Source organism: Podarcis cretensis (genome assembly GCF_951804945.1).
Source record: "Podarcis cretensis genome assembly, chromosome: 1".
In the NCBI taxonomy this organism is placed as follows: Eukaryota; Metazoa; Chordata; class Lepidosauria; order Squamata; family Lacertidae; genus Podarcis; species Podarcis cretensis.
This window is the reverse complement of record NC_137170.1, coordinates 133,497,301-133,521,445: the sequence shown is the minus strand read 5'-3', so window position 1 is coordinate 133,521,445 and position 24,145 is coordinate 133,497,301. Positions and strand designations below refer to the sequence as shown.

The 24,145-nt window shown below is 46.4% G+C and overlaps 1 protein-coding gene across 1 annotated transcript in view; it reads left to right on the top strand.

Moving 5' to 3' along the window:
• DYTN (dystrotelin) overlaps positions 1-24,145 on the top strand; it is a 34,974-nt gene that overhangs the window by 83 nt on the left and 10,746 nt on the right. Inside the window, exons 2-13 of the mRNA XM_079978488.1 lie at positions 926-983; positions 2,812-2,886; positions 3,521-3,722; positions 5,262-5,347; positions 6,669-6,766; positions 7,359-7,430; positions 9,253-9,416; positions 10,456-10,567; positions 12,338-12,483; positions 16,315-16,486; positions 17,914-17,984; positions 21,636-21,795. Of these exons, the coding sequence (XP_079834614.1) occupies positions 926-983; positions 2,812-2,886; positions 3,521-3,722; positions 5,262-5,347; positions 6,669-6,766; positions 7,359-7,430; positions 9,253-9,416; positions 10,456-10,567; positions 12,338-12,483; positions 16,315-16,486; positions 17,914-17,984; positions 21,636-21,795 (1,416 nt within the window). The remainder of the gene's footprint in view (positions 1-925; positions 984-2,811; positions 2,887-3,520; positions 3,723-5,261; positions 5,348-6,668; positions 6,767-7,358; positions 7,431-9,252; positions 9,417-10,455; positions 10,568-12,337; positions 12,484-16,314; positions 16,487-17,913; positions 17,985-21,635; positions 21,796-24,145) is intronic.

Below are 24,145 nucleotides of genomic sequence, written 5' to 3'. Positions count from 1 at the left end.
CCTTCACTGATCCCTCACCTTTGCACCTGAGGGTCCTGAAACCTGTGTAGTGATAAAGACCTGGGGAAAAGATGGGTTGTATGTGTGTAAAAGGCCCAGGAAATAATACTAAAGAGCCTCAGTTGAAACTTAAGTTCCTTGTGTGTTGTTGCAAGCCATACCTTACTGAAACGTCAGATATAGCTCTTTTTACACAAACAAATGGCACTGCTGTATTTTTCCTTATCACACAGTGAATTGTGAGTCATTCAGAACTGTGGATGAGAAGGCTGGCATTGCTTTGCCTATATAGTTTATTTTGACTGCCTTTTCTTTAATCAGTGTTGACGTTTTAAAGGTCCCATCGGCAAGCATTTTGAACACGTTTCAGTTCACTAGTATGACTGGCTGTATAGTTCCACGCATTTCTTCAATTCTGGGCTCTATAAGACTCACTTTTTCCCTCCTAAAAAGTAAGAGGAAATGTTTGTGTGTCTGATGAAGCAAATGCAGGCTGCGCAGCTATCCCAGAAGCCAGAACAGCAAGAGGGATTGCTGCTTTCACTGCACAGCGATCCCTTTTGCTGTTCTGGCTTCTGAGATTCAGAATATTTTTTTTTCTTGTTTTCCTCCTCCAAAAACTAGGTGCGTCTTGTGGTCTGGTGCGTCTTATAGAGCAAAAAATACGGTAAATTATTAAATTTGTTATGGAGACATTATATCTTAGTATTATTATTGGACCTATCATAAGTAAGAGGTATTACTGATCATTACTTAACACTGTGCTGGTTCTCGCTTTTGCTGTTTGGCCTTCCAGGACACGAGTTTGAGATCTAGTTCCAGCTAGGCTGATCACTCTGTCCCCTTGCTTGTGTTGTGCTGCTTGTGTATTTTCTTGCGGCTGCTTGAAAGCTGCAACTTTCTATCATAGTTCATTTACTTACAGGGACACCGCAGTTGTTTTCCTGTCTCCAAGTTGAATAAGATGGATCTGGACCAACAAGGTAAATATTAAAAGGTTCCTTGTGCGCCTCAACAAGTTCTCAGTTAACTCATGTGTTGGCCTCCTGTTACAAATGGAATTGGATCTTTGTCTGAACGTTTGGTTTGCTTTTAAAGCAGAGGGACTCTTATGCTAATTCGGGCAATGGTCCCACCTGGAAAAAGTGCCCTCATGCACACACACACACACACACACACCCTCCTGCCTTTGGGATATGTATTTCCTGTGGCACACGTCCAAGCTATAATCTGTACACAATCATGCACTCACTTTGTTTCTCTGGTGGAATCCAGACACATAGAAAAAAACGCTGTGAAAATGCCTTTTCAAAAAACGTTATGAAAAATATATTGAATTTGCCATAAGCTCACCATTGCCATCTAGTGACACATTTGAATAATGCATTAAAAGGTACTTAAAATGTTGCATTTGCAGCTGTATAGCTGAGTCCTCTGTCTCTGTTTCGGTCTGCCTGTCTCTTTCTCTGTTACACACAAACACACACACACATGTACATGCTCTTACTTGAGAGGCTGCTCCCTGGGCTTCAATCCAGCATGGATGCAGTATCAGGGCTAGCAGCTGCTGGATAAACTGGGCAAAGAACATCTGGAGAAAGAAGTGGGGAGGGAGAGAGACAGGGCTATTGACAGGGAGGCCTCAGAGTTCCTGATAACTGAGGAAGAAGGCAAGAGTTGGGCCAGAGGGGGTTGGAGTGGTGAGCCAAGCGAGCCAAAGTCCAACAGAGAGTTGGGGCTGGCAGATTTGAGGGTGAAGTGTGAAGCTTCTGCCCAACTGGGGCCCCAACAAATACCAACTGATGGGTATTCACTGGGGAAAGAGCACGTGGTGCAACACGCTGCCCCAAATAAGTAAATAAAGGCAGTAAACTGGGTAGTCCTGTGGTTGTAGCTATTCGGGTGCAGCCTTGTACGCCTCATTCCGGCAACTCCTGCAGCCAAGCTGGTGCCCAAAGTATTGCTCTGCTTTCCTTTGGACCACATCAGTGAGTTTTGTCACCTGGGCAGCACAAAACCTCCATACACACTGCTCAGGTGTTCACCCCAGGGAGGTCGCTTCGGTACTACTAATGCAGCGGTTTGACTTCATCCCCAGAGGCGCACTCCGTTGTCTCCTGAGACAGACAGATGCCAACAATGTCCCAATGAAAAGCTTAGAATCCTTTCATGTCCCTGACTGTTCCTTCCTTCAAACAGTTCACTCCCCTCCCCCTTCTTGTTTCAAAACTGTCTACAGTGGTACCTCGGGTTACAGACACTTCAGGTTACAGACGCTTCAGATTACAGACTCCGCTAACCCAGAAATAGTACCTCGGGTTAAGAACTTTGCTTCAGGATGAGAACAGAAATTGCACAGCGGCGGCAGCAGGAGGTCTCATTAGCTAAAGTGGTCTTCAGGTTAAGAACAGTTTCAGGTTAAGAACAGACCTCCACAACGAATTAAGTTCTTAACCTGAGATACCACTGTATTCATAGAGTTAGGGTAACAACAATGATGAAAGTACATAAGAAAAAGGAAGGAACATAATAAACAGAAAGTGAACACCATTTCAGGTCAACATCAGTACCTACGCAGGAATGCACATGAGGGAGGAAAAGAGTCCTAATAATAGCATGAGGTATAAAATAGGTCAACAAACATCTTCAGGCTAGCGAGTCTCTCAAGAAGAAGCCATGACTGAGAGCTCAGAGGTCATATACCTTCTACAGAGAAGTTAATGAACGCAATAAAGGGGAACCATGTATTTCCAAATGTATCAGGTTGAGCCTGCCTCTTTGATTACCTGATGTTCTGCATTCTCTTCACAGAGGCTCTGAATACCATTGAGAATTCTGTCTACAGAACAGCCTTGAAGCTCCGTGCTGTGCAAAGCCTATGCCAACGTAAGTGTAATAGTCTGGCCTCCTGTGCAACTCGTAGGAGCTGAGTTGGATGCAGTGTTGAACCTGCAATGCATGGCTCTTAAGGGTCTCCAGGGTTCAGCATATTATGTTTTCATCTGGATAGACAGGTGGGAAGGACACCTAAAGAAATGAAACACCATTGAAGCTCCCAACCGGAGATAAGAAACTTTCACTTCAGTTTTGGATTAACCACAGTTTCGCATGTTGTCCAAATCGTAAACTGTGGATAATCTTAACTATTGTTTGATAATCAAACCAGCTTTAATCCAGTTAGCTTGTTTCAAGCAAACCACAGTTAAGATTAATCACAGTTTGTCCAAATTCAGTTGACATGACCAGCTGTAATTAATGGAAAAAAGGAGGACGAAAGCTTCCAGACTCCTCCTCACAGCTGTGCCAGAAGAGGACCAGAAATGCAAAAGCCTACACTCATTCCTGCCGTTGTGAAAACCATGGTTTATTGTGATGTCTGAACACAGTCACTAAGAGTTACAAAATCTGAGTTAACTTGGAGGAGGTCTTGGAGGAGGCAGCGTGAGAAGCTGGAATAATGAATGACAATTTCTTCGTTCTGAGCTGGTGTGACTTCGGAATTTGTTGCTTTATTTTTCAGTCAAGTTGACTGACGTCTCTTCGATTCAGCAAATCCTGCCAAACCACAAATGCCGGGCGGAGAAGCAGAAGCCTCTCTCCGTGGAGCAACTCATGCGACTGCTAAAGGAGCTGTTTAAGAGAACCAGATTAGAGAAGCCAGGCCAGGTGGACCCAAAGGCAGCTGAATTAACTCTGAGCCTCCTGACCTCTGCGTATGACAGGTGACAACACAGAGGAACCCAGTGTCTCATGGCAGATTTATGGCAGCTTCACATTTTGATGCAAAAATGCCTGGTTCATTTGTTTTTTTTAAATCCATGGTTCTAGATATAAATATATATGGCAGTTCCAAACTAGGGCCAATTTTCAGATCGACAGGTGCAGTAAATATCCCTTAGAAGTGATTTGGCATGGCATGTATTAGTTTGTTTTCAGGTTGCAGGTTATGGTATCATGGCCTCAGTAATGGGCTCTAGACCCGTGGTTCCCAGTGTGGGGCACCCCCACACACAGGGGGGCAATTTGATTTTTAAGGGGGGCAATTTGAGAATGAGTTAGACCAAGTTAATGGCCTTAATGAGACGTGGGTGGCGCTGTGGGTTAAACCACAGAGCCTAGGGCTTGCCGATCAGAAGGTCGGCGGTTCGAATCCCCGCGATGGGGTGAGCTCCCGTTGCTCGGACCCTGCTCCTGCCAACCTAGCAGTTTGAAAGCACGTCAAAGTGCAAGTAGATAAATAGGTACTGCTCCGGCGGGAAGGTAAATGGTGTTTCCGTGCGCTGCTCTGGTTCGCCAGAAGCGGCTTGGTCATGCTGGCCACATGACCCGGAAGCTGTACACCGGCTCCCTCGGCCACTAAAGCGAGATGAGCGCTGCAACCCCAGAGTTGTCCGCGACTGGACCTAATGGTTAGAGGTCCCTTTACTTTTAATGGCCTTTTAGCTTCCTCCACGAGAATGGGAGTTCACTTTTTGAATAATAAGAATTACAGGGGTACCTCAGGTTAAGAACTTAATTTGTTCCGGAGGTCCGTTTTTAACCTGAAGCATCACTTTAGCTAATGGGGCCTCCTGCTGCCACTGCACCACTGCCATGCAATTTCTGTTCTCATCCGGAAGCAAAGTTCTTAACCTGTTAGCGGGTTAGCGGAGTCTGTAACCTGAAGTGTCTGTAACCTGAAGTGTCTGTAACCCAAGGTACCACTGTATATGTCATGGGGGGGGGCATCAAGATTTTAGAGGTGCTTAGGTGGGGCATAACCAAAAAAAGGTTGGGAACCACTGCTCTAGACCTAAGGTGGGCAACCTGTGCCTAGCAGAGATTGGCAGAGGGGGGGACATTGCACACTTGGTTTCTTGATGCCAGGTAACACTATCACCTACTGAAAGGAGGAGGTACTGGTAGTTCAGTGTCATAAAGACACAGAAGTAGTAGCACTGGGGGGGGGGGGTGTCTGTGTTTCCTCAATTGTCGGTTTTTCTCCTGTTTGAATTTGTCTCGTTTTGTACATTGACTTACTGGACACCCACACCTCTTGTATTTTGTTGCAAATCATCTTGAGTACAGCTCATTGCGGAAAGGCAGCATACAAATAAATAAAACAAACTACATTTAGAGGCTGCAGATTCCTGGCGCTGGTGTAGAACCTTTCTCCTTTTTTTGGTCAGGAAAAGGGACTTCAAATTCCAAAGTTGGGAGATAGCTCATGTAGCAGCTGTTGATTTTCCTCTTGCTTCATGCCCCTTTTTCTTACATTGTAGGAATGGAGTGGGCTTTATCCAGCCCCGATCAGCTGCAGCTGCTCTAATTGCTCTCTCAGGGGATGGCCTGCTTACCAAATATAGAGGTAAGCAGTATTGCTCTTCTGTATTTATTCTCCGCAACAAGTTTGGCTCAGAGTGCTGACAAACATATACGCTTTTTTTGCACAGTAAGCAATCAAGTCTTGCTAAGCACAGACGAAAACGTGAAAAATGAACTGCCTGCCCAAAGAAAATAGCAGAAATAAATGCAATTTCTCTTTTCCTTTACACCTCTCAGTTTCCCTTTTTGCATCAGTAGAGGCAAGCAGTGCTGGATTTAGGGCACTGGAAGTGGTTGTCCCGCACTGGATGCTGAGACGAGGGATGCAAAATTGAGAAGATCCATAATTGAGAAGATCCATTGGGGTACCAAGTTTTGACCTTACTCAGGGAGCCATTATTACCCAAAATTATCGTTCCTGGAAGGGACGCGGGTAGTGCTGTGGGTTAAACCACAAAGCCTAGGACTTGCTGATCAGAAGGTCGGCAGTTTGAATCCCTGCAACGGGGTGAGCTCCTGTTGCTTGGTCCCTGCTCCTGCAGTTTGAAAGCATGTCAAAGTGCAAGTAGATAAACAGGTACCACTCCGGCGGGAAGGTAAATGGTGTTTCCGTGTGCTGCTCTGGTTTGCCAGAAGCAGCTTAGTCATGCTGGCCACATGACCCAGAAGCTATACGCCGGCTCCCTTGGGCAATAAAGCGAGATGAGTACCGCAACCCCAGAGTCGTTCACGACTGGACCTAATGGTCAGGCGTCCCTTTACAGAGGCAAGCAGTGCTGGATTTAGGGTGCTAGAAGTGTTTCCCCCGCATGGGATGCTGAGCTGAGGGGGTGCAAAATTGAGAAGATCCATAATTGAGATGTTTTGGACTCTCTCAGGGTGCCATTATTACCCAAAAATACCATTCCTGGAGGCAAGGGCTTAGTAAGGAAATGGCAGAGAGACAAAATCTGCAGTGCAGAACACAGTGAAGTGTGGTAAGCGAAGTGAAACAGACAGGCTTAAATACATTCAGCTCCATGTTGGATTGTAAGTAATTGTGTAATCATGCCATGTCACTGCACCAGGGTGTTATAGTGGTTAGAGCAGGGATCCCCAAACTCGTCCCTCCAGATGTTTTGGGACTACAATTCCCATCATCCCTAGCTAACAGGACCAGTGGTCAGGGATGATGGGAACTGTAGTCCCAAAGCATCTGGAAGGCTGAGTTTGGGGATGCCTGGGTTAGAGTGTTGGGTTAGGACTGAGGTGACCCAGGTTCACGATTGTGTCTCATGCATTTGGCTCCAAATACCTGACCTGAAGAACGCAGGCCAGGAAATAACCCTCCAGGAATTCTGACTGGTGTTCTCTGGTGCTGGCAGCTCTCTTTCAGCTTTATGCAACCTGTGCAGGAAGGAGCGCCAGCCGGACTCATATTTCTCGAAACGGTGTTAGGAATCTGCTAACAGACTTACTCCAGGTAATTCAGCTACTGTGCAACGTGGAAATGGAGAGGTGGTGAATCTCCTGAAGCAGACCGGTGAGAAAAACTACATGGCCCTAACATGGATATCGGATGGACGGATATTCCCGAGCATCCTTGTTCGTTCACTTCAGAGTCTCCTAGAATACTGAGAGATAGGAAAAATGAGGTGTGCAGATCAGAGAGGGTGAGATAATAAGGAGGAATGAATCAGCTAGTTAAGAAAGGACAAACATCAGATTCCAAGGATGCTTGGATAAGAGGGAGGCACTGTCACCATGGGTTCCTTTGGTGCCAGAACTCCTGAAGAGGAAGGGCTCTTAAAGGCTCGTTTTGAAGCTAAATCCCAGTCTAATGTGCCCTCTCAATTCTTAGCCTCATGACGGGCAGCCAGAGCCCTAGGTCATGACAACGCACTGACATGCACAGAGTTAAAGTTTCAGGTGTGACACCTTAAATAAAACCCATCATCTTTTGTCAGGGCAGAAATGCCCTTTTCACTTCCCTTTATTTTTATATAGCCTCTTCTCATTCTGTTTGATGGCGGTGGTCTTTTGCTGAGGGTTTATGGTGACAATGCGTTTTGCAGATTCTGGCGGTCGTGGGAGAATGCCGTAACCTGTCTAACGTGGAAATTGCAGTGAAGAGTTGTTTCAGTGGGGTAAGTTAAAATACAGTATCAAATGTAGCTTGGGTCATATATAACCATCTTCACTGGCAGAAAATGCACTTCTGAGTTTTATTACTTAATTGCACAGTCCCTTCATTCTTCTGTCACAAAACAGAGTGATTTCCTGAACTGTAAGAGACCAGATCCAATTAAGCTCGCATCTTAAGGACCTTGAAGACCGCTATCACCGTCACAAAAGACATGCTGCCCTTTTTGAGCAATGGCCTCAGTAGAGGCTTCACTGGTACCCTGGATACAGGGCTGGCACAATACATTTTGGTACCTGAGGCGAACCACAAAATGGCACCTCCCTCCCCATCAGGGAAGGAGGGCCATAGCTGTCAACGTTTCCCTTTTTTAAAGGGAAATTACCTTATTCCGAATAGGATTCCTCACAAGAAAAGGGAAAAGTTGACAGCTATGAGGAGGGCTGAGTGAAGATCTTCATGAGGAACAAGGGGGAAATAAAGATCTAGAATCATAGAATCATAGAGTTGGAAGAGACCACAAGGGCCATCGAGTCCAACCCCCTGCCAAGCAGGCAACACCATCAGAGCACTCCTGACATATGGTTGTCAAGCCTCTGCTTAAAGACCTCCAAAGAAGGAGACTCCACCACACTCCTTGGCAGCAAATTCCACTGTCGAACAGCTCTTACTGTCAGGAAGTTCTTCCTAATGTTTAGGTGGAATCTTCTTTCTTGTAGTTTGGATCCATTGCTCCGTGTCCGCTTCTCTGGAGCAGCAGAAAACAACCTTTCTCCCTCCTCTATGTGACATCCTTTTATATATTTGAACATGGTTATCATATCACCCCTTAACCTCCTCTTCTCCAGGCTAAACATGCCCAGCTCCCTTAGCCGTTCCTACATTAGGATCTGCTGCCTCTGTGAATCCTGACGCCTGAGGCGGTCACCTCACCTTGCCCCATGGGTGGGTCAGCCCTGCCTGGATTGTTCCATGCAAGACTCAGGCTGGAGGCTCCATAAGAGCAGAACTGAGTTGTTGGTTCAGCAGGAGAGCTGCAACTCTTTCTCAGTTGCTTTCTCCACCCTCAGTGAGAGCAGCCTCTCCATTTCAAGGACGCCAGCCTGTTTTAGCAGCCATTGGCACCTGAGGTGAATCACAAAACTGGTGCCCCCTCCTGGCCAGGAAGATGCGGTGAGCGAAGATCTACATCAGAAATGAGGGGGTGGGGTAAAGATCTGCACTGGAATCCGCTGCTGTGGATCCTACCGCCTGAGGCAGTTGCCTTACTTTGCCTCATGGGGTGGGCCAGCCCTGGCCATGATAGAGATTAGCTCCAAAACCAGAGAGCTGTATTCAACTGAGTCATAGAGTAAACCCATTGACATCAGTGAGAGGACTAACCTAAGAGCATTGCGACGGGGTGAGCTCCCGTTGCTCGGTCCCTGCTCCTGCCAACCTAGCAGTTCAAAAGCAGGTCAAAATGCAAGTAGATAAATAGGTACTGCTCTGGCGGGAAGGTAAACAGCGTCTCCATGCGCTGCTCTGGTTCGGCAGAAGCGGCTTAGTCATGCTGGCCACATGACCCGGAAGCTGTACGCCAGCTCCCTCGGGCAATAAAGCGAGATGAGTGCCGCATGGACCTAATAGTCAGGGGTCCCTTTACCTTTAAGTATGTCTTATTTGGATTCTTTTGCAATTATAGATGCGATTTCAACACAGACTCGTAGAAAACCTGTGGGTTAGTTTTTAGAGTGATCTTTTCCAGCGAAAAGCCAGACTTTGTGCTACATGTTGTGCCTGAGACAAAGTTCTTGTTTGAGCTAAGGACTAGTGTTCTCCTTCAGGTTCTGGGTTCTGCAGTTGATGAAGAGAGGTTCTTATCTTGGCTCCAGTCTGAACCTGCCATCCTTCTCTGGCTCCCCACCTGCTACAGATTGTCAGCAACAGAAATGGTCAAACACCAGGTCAAATGTAACATCTGCAAGAGCTTTCCCATCACTGGACTAAGGTGTGTTAATTGCACAAAAAATCTAGTTTTGAGGGGTGGCTGAATCTAGGTGTAATGGTTCTAGGGGGTTGCTCGTGCGTAAGTCGTCGCCACACCTGGCTGAGTCACCTGGGTGAACCCTTTCTGTCCGGACAGCCACCCATCCGTGGCTGTCTCAGTCGCTGGCAGAATCCATCAGTGGGCGTTTCTTGAACTTCTTCCAGCAAAGAAGTTCTTTGACGCCAAGTCTCCGCCTACTCTCCCTGCGCGGAAGTCTTCTGCGCAGGGAGGGTGTGGGCAGTGGAGGACCCGTGCTCTCCCCGCTGGTCTCCGGCGAGGAGTCATGGAGCCTCCTCACCAATTCCCCCATCTGCCCCCCTTCTCCACTGGTGCTACGCTGATTTCCTTCCCCCGCAGATGGGCTGCCTCTCTCCCTCCTGGGACGCTCTCCGGCATCCCTCTGGAGCCCTCCCTCCTCCTCTGGCTCCAATGGCAGTTCCCTGACACTAGGTATAGGAAATTCTCATTTGGTGTTTATTGTTTCATTTACTCATGAATATTCCTCTCAAGTGAATTGAGCCGTTTCTGTGAATCTCCCACTAGGGATGGGAGGATAAGTCAGTTTCTCATTTTATTTCTCATTTTTTCCCAATCTTAAATTCAGTTCCCCACATTTCTGCAGCAATTTGCAGATTTTTTTTAATCCCTCCTGAAAACTATTCAACATTTTAGTGTAGATTTTTCCTAACAAACATATTTCTGTATATAGTGTTAACAAATGTGCACATATCCCCCAAGCAGTTTCTCTTGGTGTAATACATTCCTGAATATTAATTTCACTAGTATCTTCATTTTGATGCACATCCTGCATACATTGGCTGGGGAACTGCACCACAAATTCAGATAAGTGTGAATTTGGAAGGATGGCTGCATTCTGGTTCTCATATTGATTTGGACAGTCAGTGCAAATTTAATAAATTTCCTGTAAATGCAAACTGAATTGCATTTCTCTCCCCATCCCTATGGGTCTTTACTAGGTTTTCATTTCTTGTCTGTCCAGGTATCGTTGCCTGAAGTGCCTGAACTTTGACATTTGCCAAGTCTGTTTCTTTACCGGACAACTCTGCAAACCTCACAAGAAATCTCACCCTGTGATGGAGCACTGTGTGCCGGTTAGTCATGGACCCATTCACTTCTATTGCTTAGTCTACTGTAGGAATGAAAATCACGACAGACGAGCAGTGGGTGTCACGAGAGGCGTCTGCCGGGGAAGTCCCGAGAACTCTCTTTTATTGAATATTAGAAACATTGCCACAGGTGTACTTGTGGCTGATTGGTTGATACAAACACAAAGAAACTCATTGCCTATTGGTTAATGCAAATGCAAGGCGGGAATTACATGTGAGGGGTGGGAATTACATGTGAACATTAATCACCGGTAGATTAAAGGCTGGGAAACGAAGTTGGGACTAGACAAGCATGAAACCTCCTAATTAATTATAACTAAAGATTGATATAACATGAACAATTACTAATGATTGATCATAACATGAAAGAATATAATAATCAAGTTCTATAGATGTGGTCAGCTATACATGGAGTACAAGTCACCATGAACTTAAGGTGAACTGAGCGATGAGGGAATGTCTTGGTGTTTGGAGCAGGTTCGTACAGTGTGTGCAGAAACAGAGAAAAGATTATAAGCGAGAGTTCCCAGAATGCAAGAGAAAAGAAGCAATGCTTCCCCATAATGCAACAGTTATGTGCAGAGGGAAAACATATGTGCAGAAGGAAAACTTCCCTTTAGTCTACTAGCCTACTGAATGCTGAGTTAACTGGGTGGTTGGTGCTAAGTTTTGCATTCTGGCATGCATCAGATTGATTTGTGTTAAGAAAGAGTTATTTCCTAGGAAATGAAAGGATGATATTTTAGCCACAATATATTGTTGCACGCCACCCTGATCTCTGAACAGGGGTTCCAGGGCTGGAGGTTTCCCCACCCCTGATCTAAAGCAAAGTGGGTGCCTAGCAGAAAGAGAGGGCCTTTTCAGTGGTGGCACCCCATTTGGGGAGTCCTCTCCTCACAGAGATTCTCTTGACACCTGGTTCATCGTCCTTTTGGCACCAGGCAAATGTGGTTTTCTTTCTGAATGAAAGCTTTTCTGGTGTAGTGTTAATACTGCTGTTTGGGGCTGCATTTATAATTTTGTGGTTTTTAGTTTTTGTAATACAGTGGTACCTCAGGTTACATACGCTTCAGGTTACAGACTCTGCTAACCCAGAAATAGTACCTCCAGTGGCACATCGGCAGTAGGAGGCCCCATTAGCTAAAGTGGTACCTCAGGTTAAGGACAGTTTCGGGTTAAGAACGGACCTCTGGAACGAATTAAGTACTTAACCCAAGGTACCACTGTAATGCTAATAATAATAATAATTTATTTATAACCTAGCCGCTCTGGGCAACTCCCAACGGAATATTAAAAACACAATCAAACATTTAAAAACTTCCTTAAACAGGGCTGCATTCAGATGTCTTCTAAAAGTCAGATAGTTGTTTATTTCCTTGACATCTCTTGGGAGGGCGTTTCACAGGGCAGGTGCCACTACCGAAAAGGCCCTCTGCCTGGTTCCCTGTAATCTCACTTCTCACAGTGAGGGAACCGCCAGAAGGCCCTCAGCTGGTTATTGTATTTACATAAACAAATCTTTACCTTCCCCCAGTTCCCTCCAAGAACCCCACTTTAATCTTACTTCCACGCCTTTCCTGCAGCCCTTCTTCATCTATTACACATATCCCCCTCCCCATTTCCAAATCAACCAAGGAGCTTTCTCCCCCCAACCCATATCGCCCCTCATTTATCTTACCTGGGCCAACTCTTAATATTCTTAGCTGTCCTTTTGTATATCCATCTTCTTTCTCCATTGCCCTGCCACCCGGACAGGTGTCCACAAAGGAGAGAACAAAGTTGTTTTTCCGCATCATCCGAAACAACTTGCTACAAGGGCGCTGCGAGAGGAAGGAAGCTCTGAGAAGAAAGACCTTGATGGTGATGGGGGATGCAGGCTACTCTGCTGACAGCCATGCACAGTGAGTGGATCATTCGATGCTGTGTGTTTGTATCTCTTAGGCTGCCTCTCTCTGGCCCTTGGCAGCACGTTCTCAATAGTGCTGCCACCCTGGCCTAATGCCCAGTGGCGTAGCGTGGGGGGTGCAGGGGGGCCGGCCGCACCGGGCGCAACATCTGGGGGGGGCGCACTCGCCGCCTCCAGAGTCGCCGAAGAGCCTCGGGCGCAGGCTGTAGCAGAGCCCCATGTCTCGTGGAACCAACGAGCTGTGCGCGCGTCCGGGCTGAAGGCATCCGGCAGGCAGTGGCTCTCAGCGCTCGCCGTGGTCCCCGCGCGTCAGGGCCGCGGAGGGCACGCCAGGCAGCCCCTCCTCACAGCCCCGTCGCCACCGCTGCTGCTGCAGCTGCTGGGCCATGTTGCATTTTCCTCGCCTCTCTGCCCTCCTCCTCCTCCGGGCAAGCGGCATCGTTTGGGCGGCAGTGGCAGCGGCTACTCGCCTCAGATCACCTGACACGGACCCGCCGCCGCCGTCGTGGCTACCTTACCGTAAATACCCCAGCCCAGGCAGCAGCAAGAAGAAGCTGGCAGCGGCAGCAGGTTAGGGGTTAGGGCGCAAATTACTTGCCTTGCCCCGGGTTAGGGGGTGCAAATTACTTGCCTTGCCCCGGGTTAGGGGGTGCAAATTACTTGCCTTGACCCGGGTGCTGACAACCCACGTTACGCTGCTGCTAATGCTAGCCAAAATTTGTTTTCCTGCAGTTTCACTGAGCGTGGGAAGAAAGCCCCCTCTGGCTAGCCTTCAGCTGGGCTTCAGTATTGCACTTCCAGCCTAATAACTTCGTAATGAGTTGCTTTATCATGTTAAAATGCTTTCCCTTCATTCGCTGCTTCCCTGTGCTCAGCTTTATGAGCTGAGCAGGCCATTAAGAAAAGAAGCATTTCCAGAATCCCTAAGGGTGTCGTTCCCTCATCTGCAGAGGGGTCAACGCAAATGGAAAAATGTTCCTCTTTGTTTCCATTGTGGACTCCAGTTGTGTATTGGTTGTTTTTTTAATAATATTTTATTAATTTCCCAAATATAAAACAGAAGAAGAACAAAGAAAAGAAAAAATAACATCAACAATAGCATCAATAATACATATTCATAATCGGACATAAAAAAAGAAAAAAGAAAGAAATTGAAAAAGAAAGAAGAAAAGTTGACTTCCCCTTAGTCCCTTCCCTGGTTTCATTGTTTATCATCATACCACATGTCCATTTTTATTTTAAAAAATCATTCATATTTCCTTACAGATATTTCTAGAATCCTGCTAATGTATTAACCTGTGTACTTTGCTTCTGTATATATGCAATAAAGTCCCTCCAGTCTTCTTTCAACTCTTTGTCATCTCTTCCTCTTAGTTTCAGTGTCAATTTTGCCATTTCATTTCAGCATATTCCTTTAATTTAACTTGCCAATCTTCTTTAGCTGGGACACCTCCTTCTTTCCAGTGCTGTGCTAGCAGTATTCGTGCAGCTGTAGTTGCATACTTAAATAAGTCTTTTTGTGGTCCTGGTATGTCCACTCCTGTTATACCTAATAGAAAAGCTTCTGGTTTCTTAACAAAAGTTATTTTAAGCATCTTCTTCATTTCATTATAAATCATTTCCCAATATTTCTTAACAATTTTGCAATCCCACCACATATGAAAAAAATGTCCCTTGCAGACGCCACTTGAAATGCCTTCAGATTATGTACGAGGCAAACCTACGCACTTTCAATAAGCTCCTATATATCTACATGGGCACTTTCAATAAGCTCCTATATATCTACATGGGCATTGTGTGTGCATATTTGCACAACATGTGTCGTGTTCTGCCAGCCACGTATCCTCCTGGTCTGGCAGCTTCCTGACAAACCCTCATTTTTTGCAATCTTAGGCGGGTAGCAATCATCAGGCCTGTATGGCTGGTGGGATGTGTTTGACTTGGTGAGTCATTGCAAAAGAAGAAGCCAACAGGCTGCCCGGCTGCCCTGTAAACCTGGGGCATGGGACAACGAGGAGGAGAGAACATAGATAAGATGTGCTTCATCAGAATGCCACACAGATGCCAGACCTCCTTGGCTGGAGCCCTCAATTCTTGCTCATTCAAGCAGTTCACCCCCAAATGTGCCCTCCTGCATTGTCTCCCAAGACAGACAGATGCCAACAAGAAGGAATCACAGGGCTGGAGGCAGAGATCATCAGTACCTGCCCCCGAGTCAGCATTGGGTGGCTGCATCTGAAAGCTGCCTCTTACTTTTTGTTGTTGTTGTTTAGCCGTTTAGTCGTGTCCGACTCTTCGTGACCCCATGGACCAGAGCACGCCAGGCACTCCTGTCTTCCACCGCCTCCCGCAGTTTGGTCAAACTCATGCTGGCAGCTTCGAGAACACTGTCCAACTATCTCGTCCTCTGTTTTCCCCTTCTCCTTGTGCCCTCCATCTTTCCCAACATCAGGGTCTTTTCCAGGGAGTCTTCTCTTCTCATGAGGTGGCCAAAGTATTGGAGCCTCAGCTTCAGGATCTGATCTGTCCTTCCAGTGAGCACTCAGGGCCTCTTACTTTACTGCTTCCAAATAATGAATTGGATACCTCTATTGATGGGACGCAGGTGGCGCTGTGGGTAAAAGCCTCAGCACCTAGGGCTTGCCGATTGAAAGGTCGGCGGTTCGAATCCCTGCGGCGGGGTGCGCTCCCGCTGCTCGGTCCCAGCGCCTGCCAACCTAGCAGTTCGAAAGCACCTCCAGGTGCAAGTAGATAAATAGGGACCGCTTACCAGCGGGAAGGTAAACGGCGTTTCCGTGTGCGGCTCTGGCTCGCCAGAGCAGCGATGTCACGCTGGCCACGTGACCCGGAAGTGACTCCGGACAGCGCTGGCCCCTGGCCTCTTGAGTGAGATGGGCGCACAACCCCAGAGTCTGTCAAGACTGGCCCATACGGGCAGGGGTACCTTTACCTTTACCTTTATTGATGGTGGATGCTTTTGTGCTTGCTAATTCATGGATCTTCTGCCCCCCTCCAGTTTCACTGTCTTCTGAACTTTTTGTTTTCTTCCCAATACTTCAGTTGCTGTAATATTTTAGTATCTCAAGCTGCCTTCTGGTTGCCATAAACCACGCTCTGGTCTTCATGTAGGCTTCAAATGTAGCCTGTGTCTGGGATAGTTTGGTGCATGCAAAATCTTGCATGTGTTCACTGCAGTGTTTGACTTCTTCTTGGAACGGCAGATATCCCATCCCTGCCATTCCATGTCGCAATCAAACAAATTATCAAACTCTTCTTAATTTGATGGGAGGATTTGCTATGCAACATGGCGGGCAGGGGGACTTCTGATCAGACTTCCAAACATCTCTTGCATATGGAGAACAACTGCGCAGTTATTTGGATCCAGAGTGTTATTTATATGGAAATGTTCTGGCTGCCATATGGATGAGGGGAGGAGGGAGTTTGTTCAGCTTCTCATTTTACAGTGGTGCCCCGCAAGACGAATGCCTCGCAAGACGAAAAACTCGCTAGACGAAAGAGTTTTCCGTTTTTTGAGTCGTTCCGCAAGACGAATTTCCCTATGGGCTTGCTTTGCAAGACGAAACGTCTTGCGCGTTCTTGCGAGTTTGTTTCCTTTTTCTTAAAGCCGCTAAGCCGCTAAACCGTTAATAGCCACTAAGCCGCTAAGCCGTTAATAGCTGCTAAGCCGCTAAGCCGCTAATAGCCGCTAAGCCGCTAATAGCCAAGCTTCGCAAGACGAAAAAACCACAAGACGAAGAGACTTGCGGAACGGATTAATTTCGTCTTGCGAGGCCCCACTGTATTCCTTCCTACCTTATTTTTGCAGCTTCTACTCTAGTCATTCCACTTCTTCCAGGCAGCACATGCCATCTCAGTGCATCTGCTCAGCGCATACTTTGGACCGGAAGTTAAGCAGTCCTTTAGATGCTAAAGTAACCCAAGGAGAGACGATGGCAAACAACAATAGCCTACTATGTCAAGAGAAAACATCCAGTCAGGTATGGGGCTCCAATAAACACCAGCTCAGCGTGTGCTGATACTTTGTAAGCTGCAAATGGGGTAAATTTGATTTCACTCCCGCAAGCATATTTTTCTTAATATAATGAAGATTCTGTGGGATAACCAGCCTCATATAACTAACATGTTTAAGTCTAATTAATGCATGAAGGGGTTAATGCCATAGAGTAAGCTGTCCTGCCAGGCTTGCAATGAAGGTAATCAAGGCTTTTATTCCCCTTCAGTCTACCTGAGAAGCTCAGCATGTAAAGAGAGAGGTCCGAGCTGCTTGCTCAGACTGCATGGCTTTTAGAAGCCATTCTTGTGTTCCTGTACCAATAATTTAGGAACTTTCACCACTGTAACTACTAAGCCAAGTTTTACTGCCTGTGTTTCCTGAGTGGTGTATGGAAAAGCACATGAACCTGACTTTTGGATAGTTTGTAAGTAATCCATCTTTAACTTATTAAATGTGTGTTCTTTTCTATGCTAAGGAAAGAGGGAAGTTTTGGAACTTACAAGGGCATGTTTTAAAAGTCTTACAGACTTTATTTTCATGCTTTACCTTACTACATATTTTATGATTTTAAATCTCTGCTGAGGTTCTCTCACTGAAGAGCACTTGCCCCAAACCTGGTATCCAGAAAATTCTCCCCTTTATATACTTGTTTTATATACTTATTTTCAATGGTTTCCTGTAGGAGATAATAATGGACATAGCAATGCTTTTATAGTATCACTAATCACTGCTGTTGTGAAAGGCCACTGTGATTATTGTGCATACACTTAAACTTTAATTAAATATCAATAGACTGTGCATTTTGTATTTAATTGCCATTTTCAGTGTGCTGTCCCCCGCCTCCACAGCTACACTCATGCATATACATTCCTGCTCCCTGAGATGAACACTTCATGCAAACTGACAAAGTGGAATTTCCACAAAAGCTTATGTTGGATTTTATGATGCCACAAGAAGTGTGTGTGTGTGTGTGTGTGTGTGTGTGTGTGTTTGTTTGTATTCCTATATAAGGGCAATCAACCTTCTGGCATAGCATGTGGCAGAACCTCCTAAAAAGCCATTGCTGGCCGTGGACAGAAGAAGCAGCCTACTAGTGTTAGACCAGGCATAGGCAAACTCGGCCCTCCAGATATTTTGGCACTACAACTCCCATCATCCCTAGCTAACAGGACCAGTGGTCAGGGATGATGGGAGTTATAGTTCCAAAGCATCTGGAGGACTGAGTTTGCCTATGCCTGTGTTAGACTGATTTCCCCACACCTCGTTCTGTTTTCCCCGTTCTAACCAGAAGTACATAGCTAGGACAGCTAAAGGCAGCAGTTTTTGCCCAGCTGCCCAGCAAAACATGACTTTTTGCCTCTTTTGTGCATCTGCTATGAACTCCCCCCCCCCCCCTTCATCTTCCCACAGACACTTGCTTCCCTTAAGGCGGAAATGGCTAAAACACAGGACTCCATCAAGGCCCTTCACATCGAGAGGAGGTGGGTATGCAGACGTCTGTAGCCTTGATTAAGATCATTAAGCCTTGGACAGTAAAGCATGTGGGAGCCATGAAGCCAAATGAGAGCATAGCCGGGGTGGGAGGAATGGGGCACTCTCAATCAGTGGTTTACATCCTCAGCGTTCAGGAGTGTTTGTCTCTGCATGCCTGTCTCAGCAACAAGTGCAGCAAAGTGGCTGAGCCGGCTTGAAGGGGGCAGCACTTATCATCAATCAGATTTGGCCGCTAGGTCAGAGAAGTGGGTGATAGGTATGTCTGGTGGTCCATCTCAAATAGAGAGTAGGCAGATAATCTCTCGCACTTCCGTTCAGGTGTGGGGGTGGCACCTTGATTGCAATCACAAAGGGCAGCAGCAAGTTGCGACGCCAGAGAAAACGACACAAAAGTCCCTTGGCAGCAAAGAAAGCCAGGGGAAAGTGACTGTCACATCCATCCTGCCTTGGTAGCTAGTGAAAAGCGAGGGAAATCCTACATGCATATGCTCTTTGCAGCCGCTCCAAGGTCAGGACAGGGTGAACGCACTGGGCACTCTCCAGTTTTTGCCATCTTGGTCACCAAACCCACAACATAGCAATGCAAAGCAGGGCTCCTCAGGCTTCTTTCCCAACATTTGTTCAGTTCTGTGCCAGAAGTTGGAATAGGCTGTTGGGGAATCACTAGGAAGACATGCTGACGCTGTAGCTGATCCGATCTGGCTGTGTGATGGCAAAATCCCTGACCAAGGTGATTGCTGGGATTGCAACCAAGAGCAGAAGCAGCAGTTAAGAAGGGAAATAGGCAACAAAGCAGCCCAGAGAAATATTTCATTCACAACCCACCCTCTGCCAATGCATAACTTTCAGCTAAAGAAACTGAACATTTGGTGCAACCCTAAGTTATAGCACTTTTTTATTATTATTTTAAAAAAGAAAGGTTCCATGTGTGTTGTTGGGTTTCCAAGGGAAAATATTTCCACAGCCATCAAGACTGCCTCTTTGCCTGCTCAATTCATGTTAAAGACTGAGGAAGTGGAGGAGGAGACATTATCTATCCACTGTATTCTGCTCTGGTCAGACCTCACCTGGAGTACTGTGTCCAGTTCTGGGCACCACAGTTCAAGAAGGACACTGACAAACTGGAATGTGTCCAGAGGAGGGCAACCAAAATGGTCAAAGGCCTGGAAACGATGCCTTATGAAGAACGGCTAAGGGAGCTGGGCATGTTTAGCCTGGAGAAGAGGAGGTTAAGGGGTGATACGATAGCCATGTTCAAATATATAAAAGGATGTCACATAGAGGAGGGAGAAAGGTTGTTTTCTGCTGCTCCAGAGAAGCGGACACGGAGCAATGGTTCCAAACTACAAGAAAGAAGATTCCACCTAAACATTAGGAAGAACTTCCTGACAGTAAGAGCTGTTCGACAGTGGAATTTGCTGCCAAGGTGTGTGGTGGAGTCTCCTTCTTTGGAGGTCTTTAAGCAGAGGCTTGACAACCATATGTCAGGAGTGCTCTGATGGTGTTTCCTACTTGGCAGGGGGTTGGGCTCAATGGTCCTTGTGGTCTCTTCCAACTCTATGATTCTATGATTCTATGATTCTAGGGATAGGGAACCTCCATCCTGCATGCCAAAGTCGGCACCCCTGGGGTCCTAACTGATGTCACACCATGGCTGTGATTGGGAGCTTTAAAGTACACCTCTGATTGTTCCTTGGTCAATGGGTTTGCATGCAGCATCTTTTAGATTTGGCATCTAACGCAGCTCTTGCTAGGGTTTGCTGTTGGGATACCCTCGGGGAGATGTAGGCATCAGGAAGGCCCTCAGCTGGCTCCGGACGATCACCGGTCTCCCGTGGAACAGCATCAGTCAGTCAGCGACACGAGCCTCAGATATGTTTAGAGACCCGTGCACGCTCTGTCAGCAGAGTGTGTAAATCACCTCACAGCAGAAGAGGCGGACAGAGAAATATGTGCAAGCATATTTACAGCATTTATTCAGCGTAGTTCAGGAACAAAGGAAAACATGTCTGCTTGCCTTCGTGTCCAGCAAAACAGCCAGTATAGCAAAAGCAACATACAACGGAAGTTCCCATCAGACTGTGCTGGGAGTAGACAGGCATGTGATATACAGACATCATGCCTGTACCCTTTTAAGGTGGAATGGAACTATATCCTAACATTGTCTTCATTAGGGAACTCTCCACTGCAGAGTTCCTCCCACCATTCCTCTGCATCCAACCAGTCCAGATAGCCATGGCAGTGCAGGAAGGTTGCCCAGGCAACCAAGCAGGAGTAGCAGTAGCAGCTAAAAGGACCCAGCCTAAATAAACTAAAGAAAATTCGACCAAAGAAATCAAGGCCATTGGAGAAGCATTCACTGGAGAACCAGTGTGGTGTAGTGGTTAAGAGCAGTGGACTCGTAATCTGGTGAACCGGGTTCGCTTCCCCGCTCCTCCACATGCAGCTGCTGGGTGACCTTGGGCTAGTCACACTTCTCTGAAGTCTCTCAGCCTCACTCACCTCACACAGTGTTTGTTGTGGGGGAGGAAGGGAAAGGAGATTGTTAGCCGCTTTGAGACTCCTTTGGGTAGTGATAAAGCAGGATATCAAATCCAAACTCCTCTTCTTCTACCACCCAGCTGTCTTAGGAGGACAAAGAGCCTACAAAAGTCCCAAGCTCTGATGTTGTCATACAATTCAACCTGTTGATGAGGGAAGCATCCTCAAAGAATCTGCCTCACAGTCAGGCATCAGGAAGAGCAGACGTTATCGAACTGCTCATTTTTCAATGGTCAGGTGCCATCAATGCAAACATAATGGGGATTATAATCCTATAATGCCACCACTGGGGAAAGGGTCACATTGCAGCCAAATAACTCTGCTGCCACCACAGGCCAAACACAGGTAGTACAACATCAACACTACTGCGCTGATCCCTGCTGAAAGTGGGGCACTGAGCAGAAATTCAATTCCAAAAGCAAGCCAAATTTTGAGCAGGAATCTTTGCAGCACTGGGTTGAACCCAAACTGCAGTCACCAAGATTCTCCCTTCGCAGCCTCGGCTTAAACCTGAGTGCAGTTTTGATTCTTCATTTGAAGTTGAACCATCTGGAATAAAATAATGCCAGGTGGCAGCCTCAGCTTGTCAGTCTTACATGCCTCACGGAGAATGAGCCAGATCTGGATCCAGCCCACCAATGAAGACCAATTCCTCACACCTGCTCTAAGTTATGTATGGCCCAAGCTGTTAATAGGTAAAAACCAGCGACATAGATTTTGATAAAATATAACAGGAGAGGCAGCACAGAAAAAGGTCCACTGGTGGGATGTTTGCTTGGCAGTCTGTTCCCTGTTGAGAAGTAGAACCCATGTTCCATATCAGCTGAAAGCTATTTTCTGGAATAACCTCACAGAAAGCACACCTGAGCAGTGCAGTTTTGGAGGTAAGATAGCTTGAAAGGCAACGACAACCAGTAAGAAAGACACAAGTCTTTGGTATATATGGTACACTATTCTTAAGTCATCGGACTCCCAGTGTTTCCTGATCTGCCTTCACGAAACCCAGGCCAATGTACAGTGTATGAAAGCGTTCCTTGTTGCTTTATTTAATTATTTTTGGGGTTGTTGTTTTTTTGAAACATTGTGTTTTCCGGCAGGTACTTGAAGAAGCAACTGAACAAATGCAAGGGGAAAATACAGCTCCTTCACTCAGCTCAGGAAGACAGAAACCGTGCACTACAAGCAAAGATCCGTGAGCTATTAGGAAGCCAGGATAATCTCAGGCTGGAGCTTCAGGAAATGAGAGAGGAAATTAAGGTAACAGAATGGGGTCAACGGCTCTTTGCTTAGGGACAATTCGCCCTTAATTGCTTGAAGTATCCCCTTTCTTCTCACAAGTGGAGCCTTCTGGGTCAGCAAGGGGTGACTAAGACCTGGTTTTCCCTTGCCTGGTAGGCCTGCTGTTTATCACTTGAAATTGCAGACATGGCCTCACATGACTCATCGCCACCCCGTCATGACCAATAAATCCCTCCAACACAGAATCCAAGATGCCGGAGAGAAAGATTTAAAACTAGCTTCATCCCTAACATGCATCTAGCGAGTTTATGGAGGAACATCCCATCATGGGGAGAGTCTCCTTCTGCAGTCTAAAGTGACATGGCCCAGGCACTTCAGTGAGGACTAGTCCGAAATGGCTAGATGCTGCTCAGTCCATAATGAGCATAATTAAAAGCCACACAGTTGGAAAACAGTCACATCAGGAATTTTGCCTTGTTCCTCATTTGGACTCCATGCATGATTTGGTCAAATCCTTGCAGTCGCAGGATAAAGAACCAAAGCAGGTTAGTTGGAGTGCCTTATCTTCAAGGACTTTACAAGCCTGCCTCCCATTATTTTCCACATCTTGCCCCTCGGCTTTTGCATATTTCTCACCTATTTATGAAATAAATAAATTTAATATACACCTATTGCCAGATTTGCATAATACATTCCTTTGGGAGGATTTCAGATCTCTTGCTTTCATTTTCCAGCTTTTTAAATGATGTCCTTAGTTATAATATTATTTCCAATTGGATAGGCGCGATTTATTTTTGGCAGGATGACCCTAACAATTTGATTGCATGAATCACCCATTCTGGGCATCATGCAGTTTTAAAATCTACAATATGATTTCCTCCATTAAATACTTTGAGAATCATTTCCAAGCCAGTTACCCCTTGGGCTGTTACCTTCTCCAGCTATTGTGAACATAGTGGAAGTTGTTTATTGAGGCTCAGATTGTGATAACTGATTAAATGACTCTGAAACGTGGAGAGACGATGGTGTATAATACATAACTGGAGTTTTCAACTCTGAAGTTGAGGCGAAGCAGCAAGAAAAGTGCTAATCAACCTTTTCTTTGACTCAGGAAGAAAAAAGTTGTGTAATGTATATGGACCTGTTTTCTCAAGCAGTAATACATACAGTGGTACCTCGCAAGACGAAAAGAATCCGTTCCGCGAGTCTCTTCGTCTTGCGGTTTTTTCGTCTTGTGAAGCAAGCCCATTAGCGGCTTAGCGGATTAGCGCTATTAGCGGCTTAGGGGCTTAGCGGATCAGCTGATAAGCGGCTTAGCAGATCAGCTGATAAGCGGCTTAGCGGATCAGCTGTTAAGCAGCTTAGCGGCTTAGCAGATCAGCTGATAAGCGGCTTAGCGGATCAGCTGTTAAGCGGCTTAGCGGCTTAGCGGATCAGCTGATAAGTGGATCAGCTGTTAACAAGCTCAACTCAGATGCCTTTATTTCACAGGTGAAAAGCTAAAGTCCAGGAATATTGGACAAAATCTCAGCATCGCTCAGGGGGTCAGTGGGAAAGTTGACGAGTCACAGTTGCCATTCCAGCAAGCTTATTCATGTTGGACTATCAGAGTCAGTCATTGGGCAGCTGTGGCAGTAAAAAGGAATCGATCAAGTGGAAGGTGACCCTGAACTTGGAGGTGATGTCACACCTATCAGAATAGGATTCTGAATAAAGTAGCTTGCTTGGGCCTTTAAGATCCAATCATCTTGTGCTTTATATTCATCATTCCACCATTTTTACTCAGAGGTTGCGTTTCGTTTTTATGCAGTAATTATTCACAATTCTAAATATGCAACTGCTCTACTCATTTTGTTCCATTTGCTTGCTGGCTTACCAGTCTCCTAACATTGCCAGTGCCTGACGACAGGACCTCTAGTCTTTTGGTCCTTTTTATTATGAAGAGGGACAGCCAGTGTTTCTTGAGCTTCAGAAAATTTCAAAGAGCGTTACGTAACAGCCATTCTTTACCCCAGCGGTCCCTAATCTGGTGCCCTCCCAGATGTTTTGGGCTACAACTCCCATCAGCTGCAGCCAGCAGGGCCCAATGGTCAGTGACGATGGGATTTGCAGTCCAGCAACATCTAGAGAGTGTTTGAAGGCTGCAGAGAAAGGGTGTGGTGTAGAGAGAGGAGGTGTGGCCTGTAGAGAAAAGGTGTGGCCTAGAGAAAGGAGGTGTGGCATGAGGAGAGAGTGGGGCTGAGGAGGGGGTGTGGCCTGCAGAGAAAGGGTGTGGCGTAGAGAGAGGAGGTATGGTGTTATGTACTGAAGTTCTCACCCTGGGCCAGCAGGGGGATACTGTAGATAGTTCAGGTCCACATATGCAAAT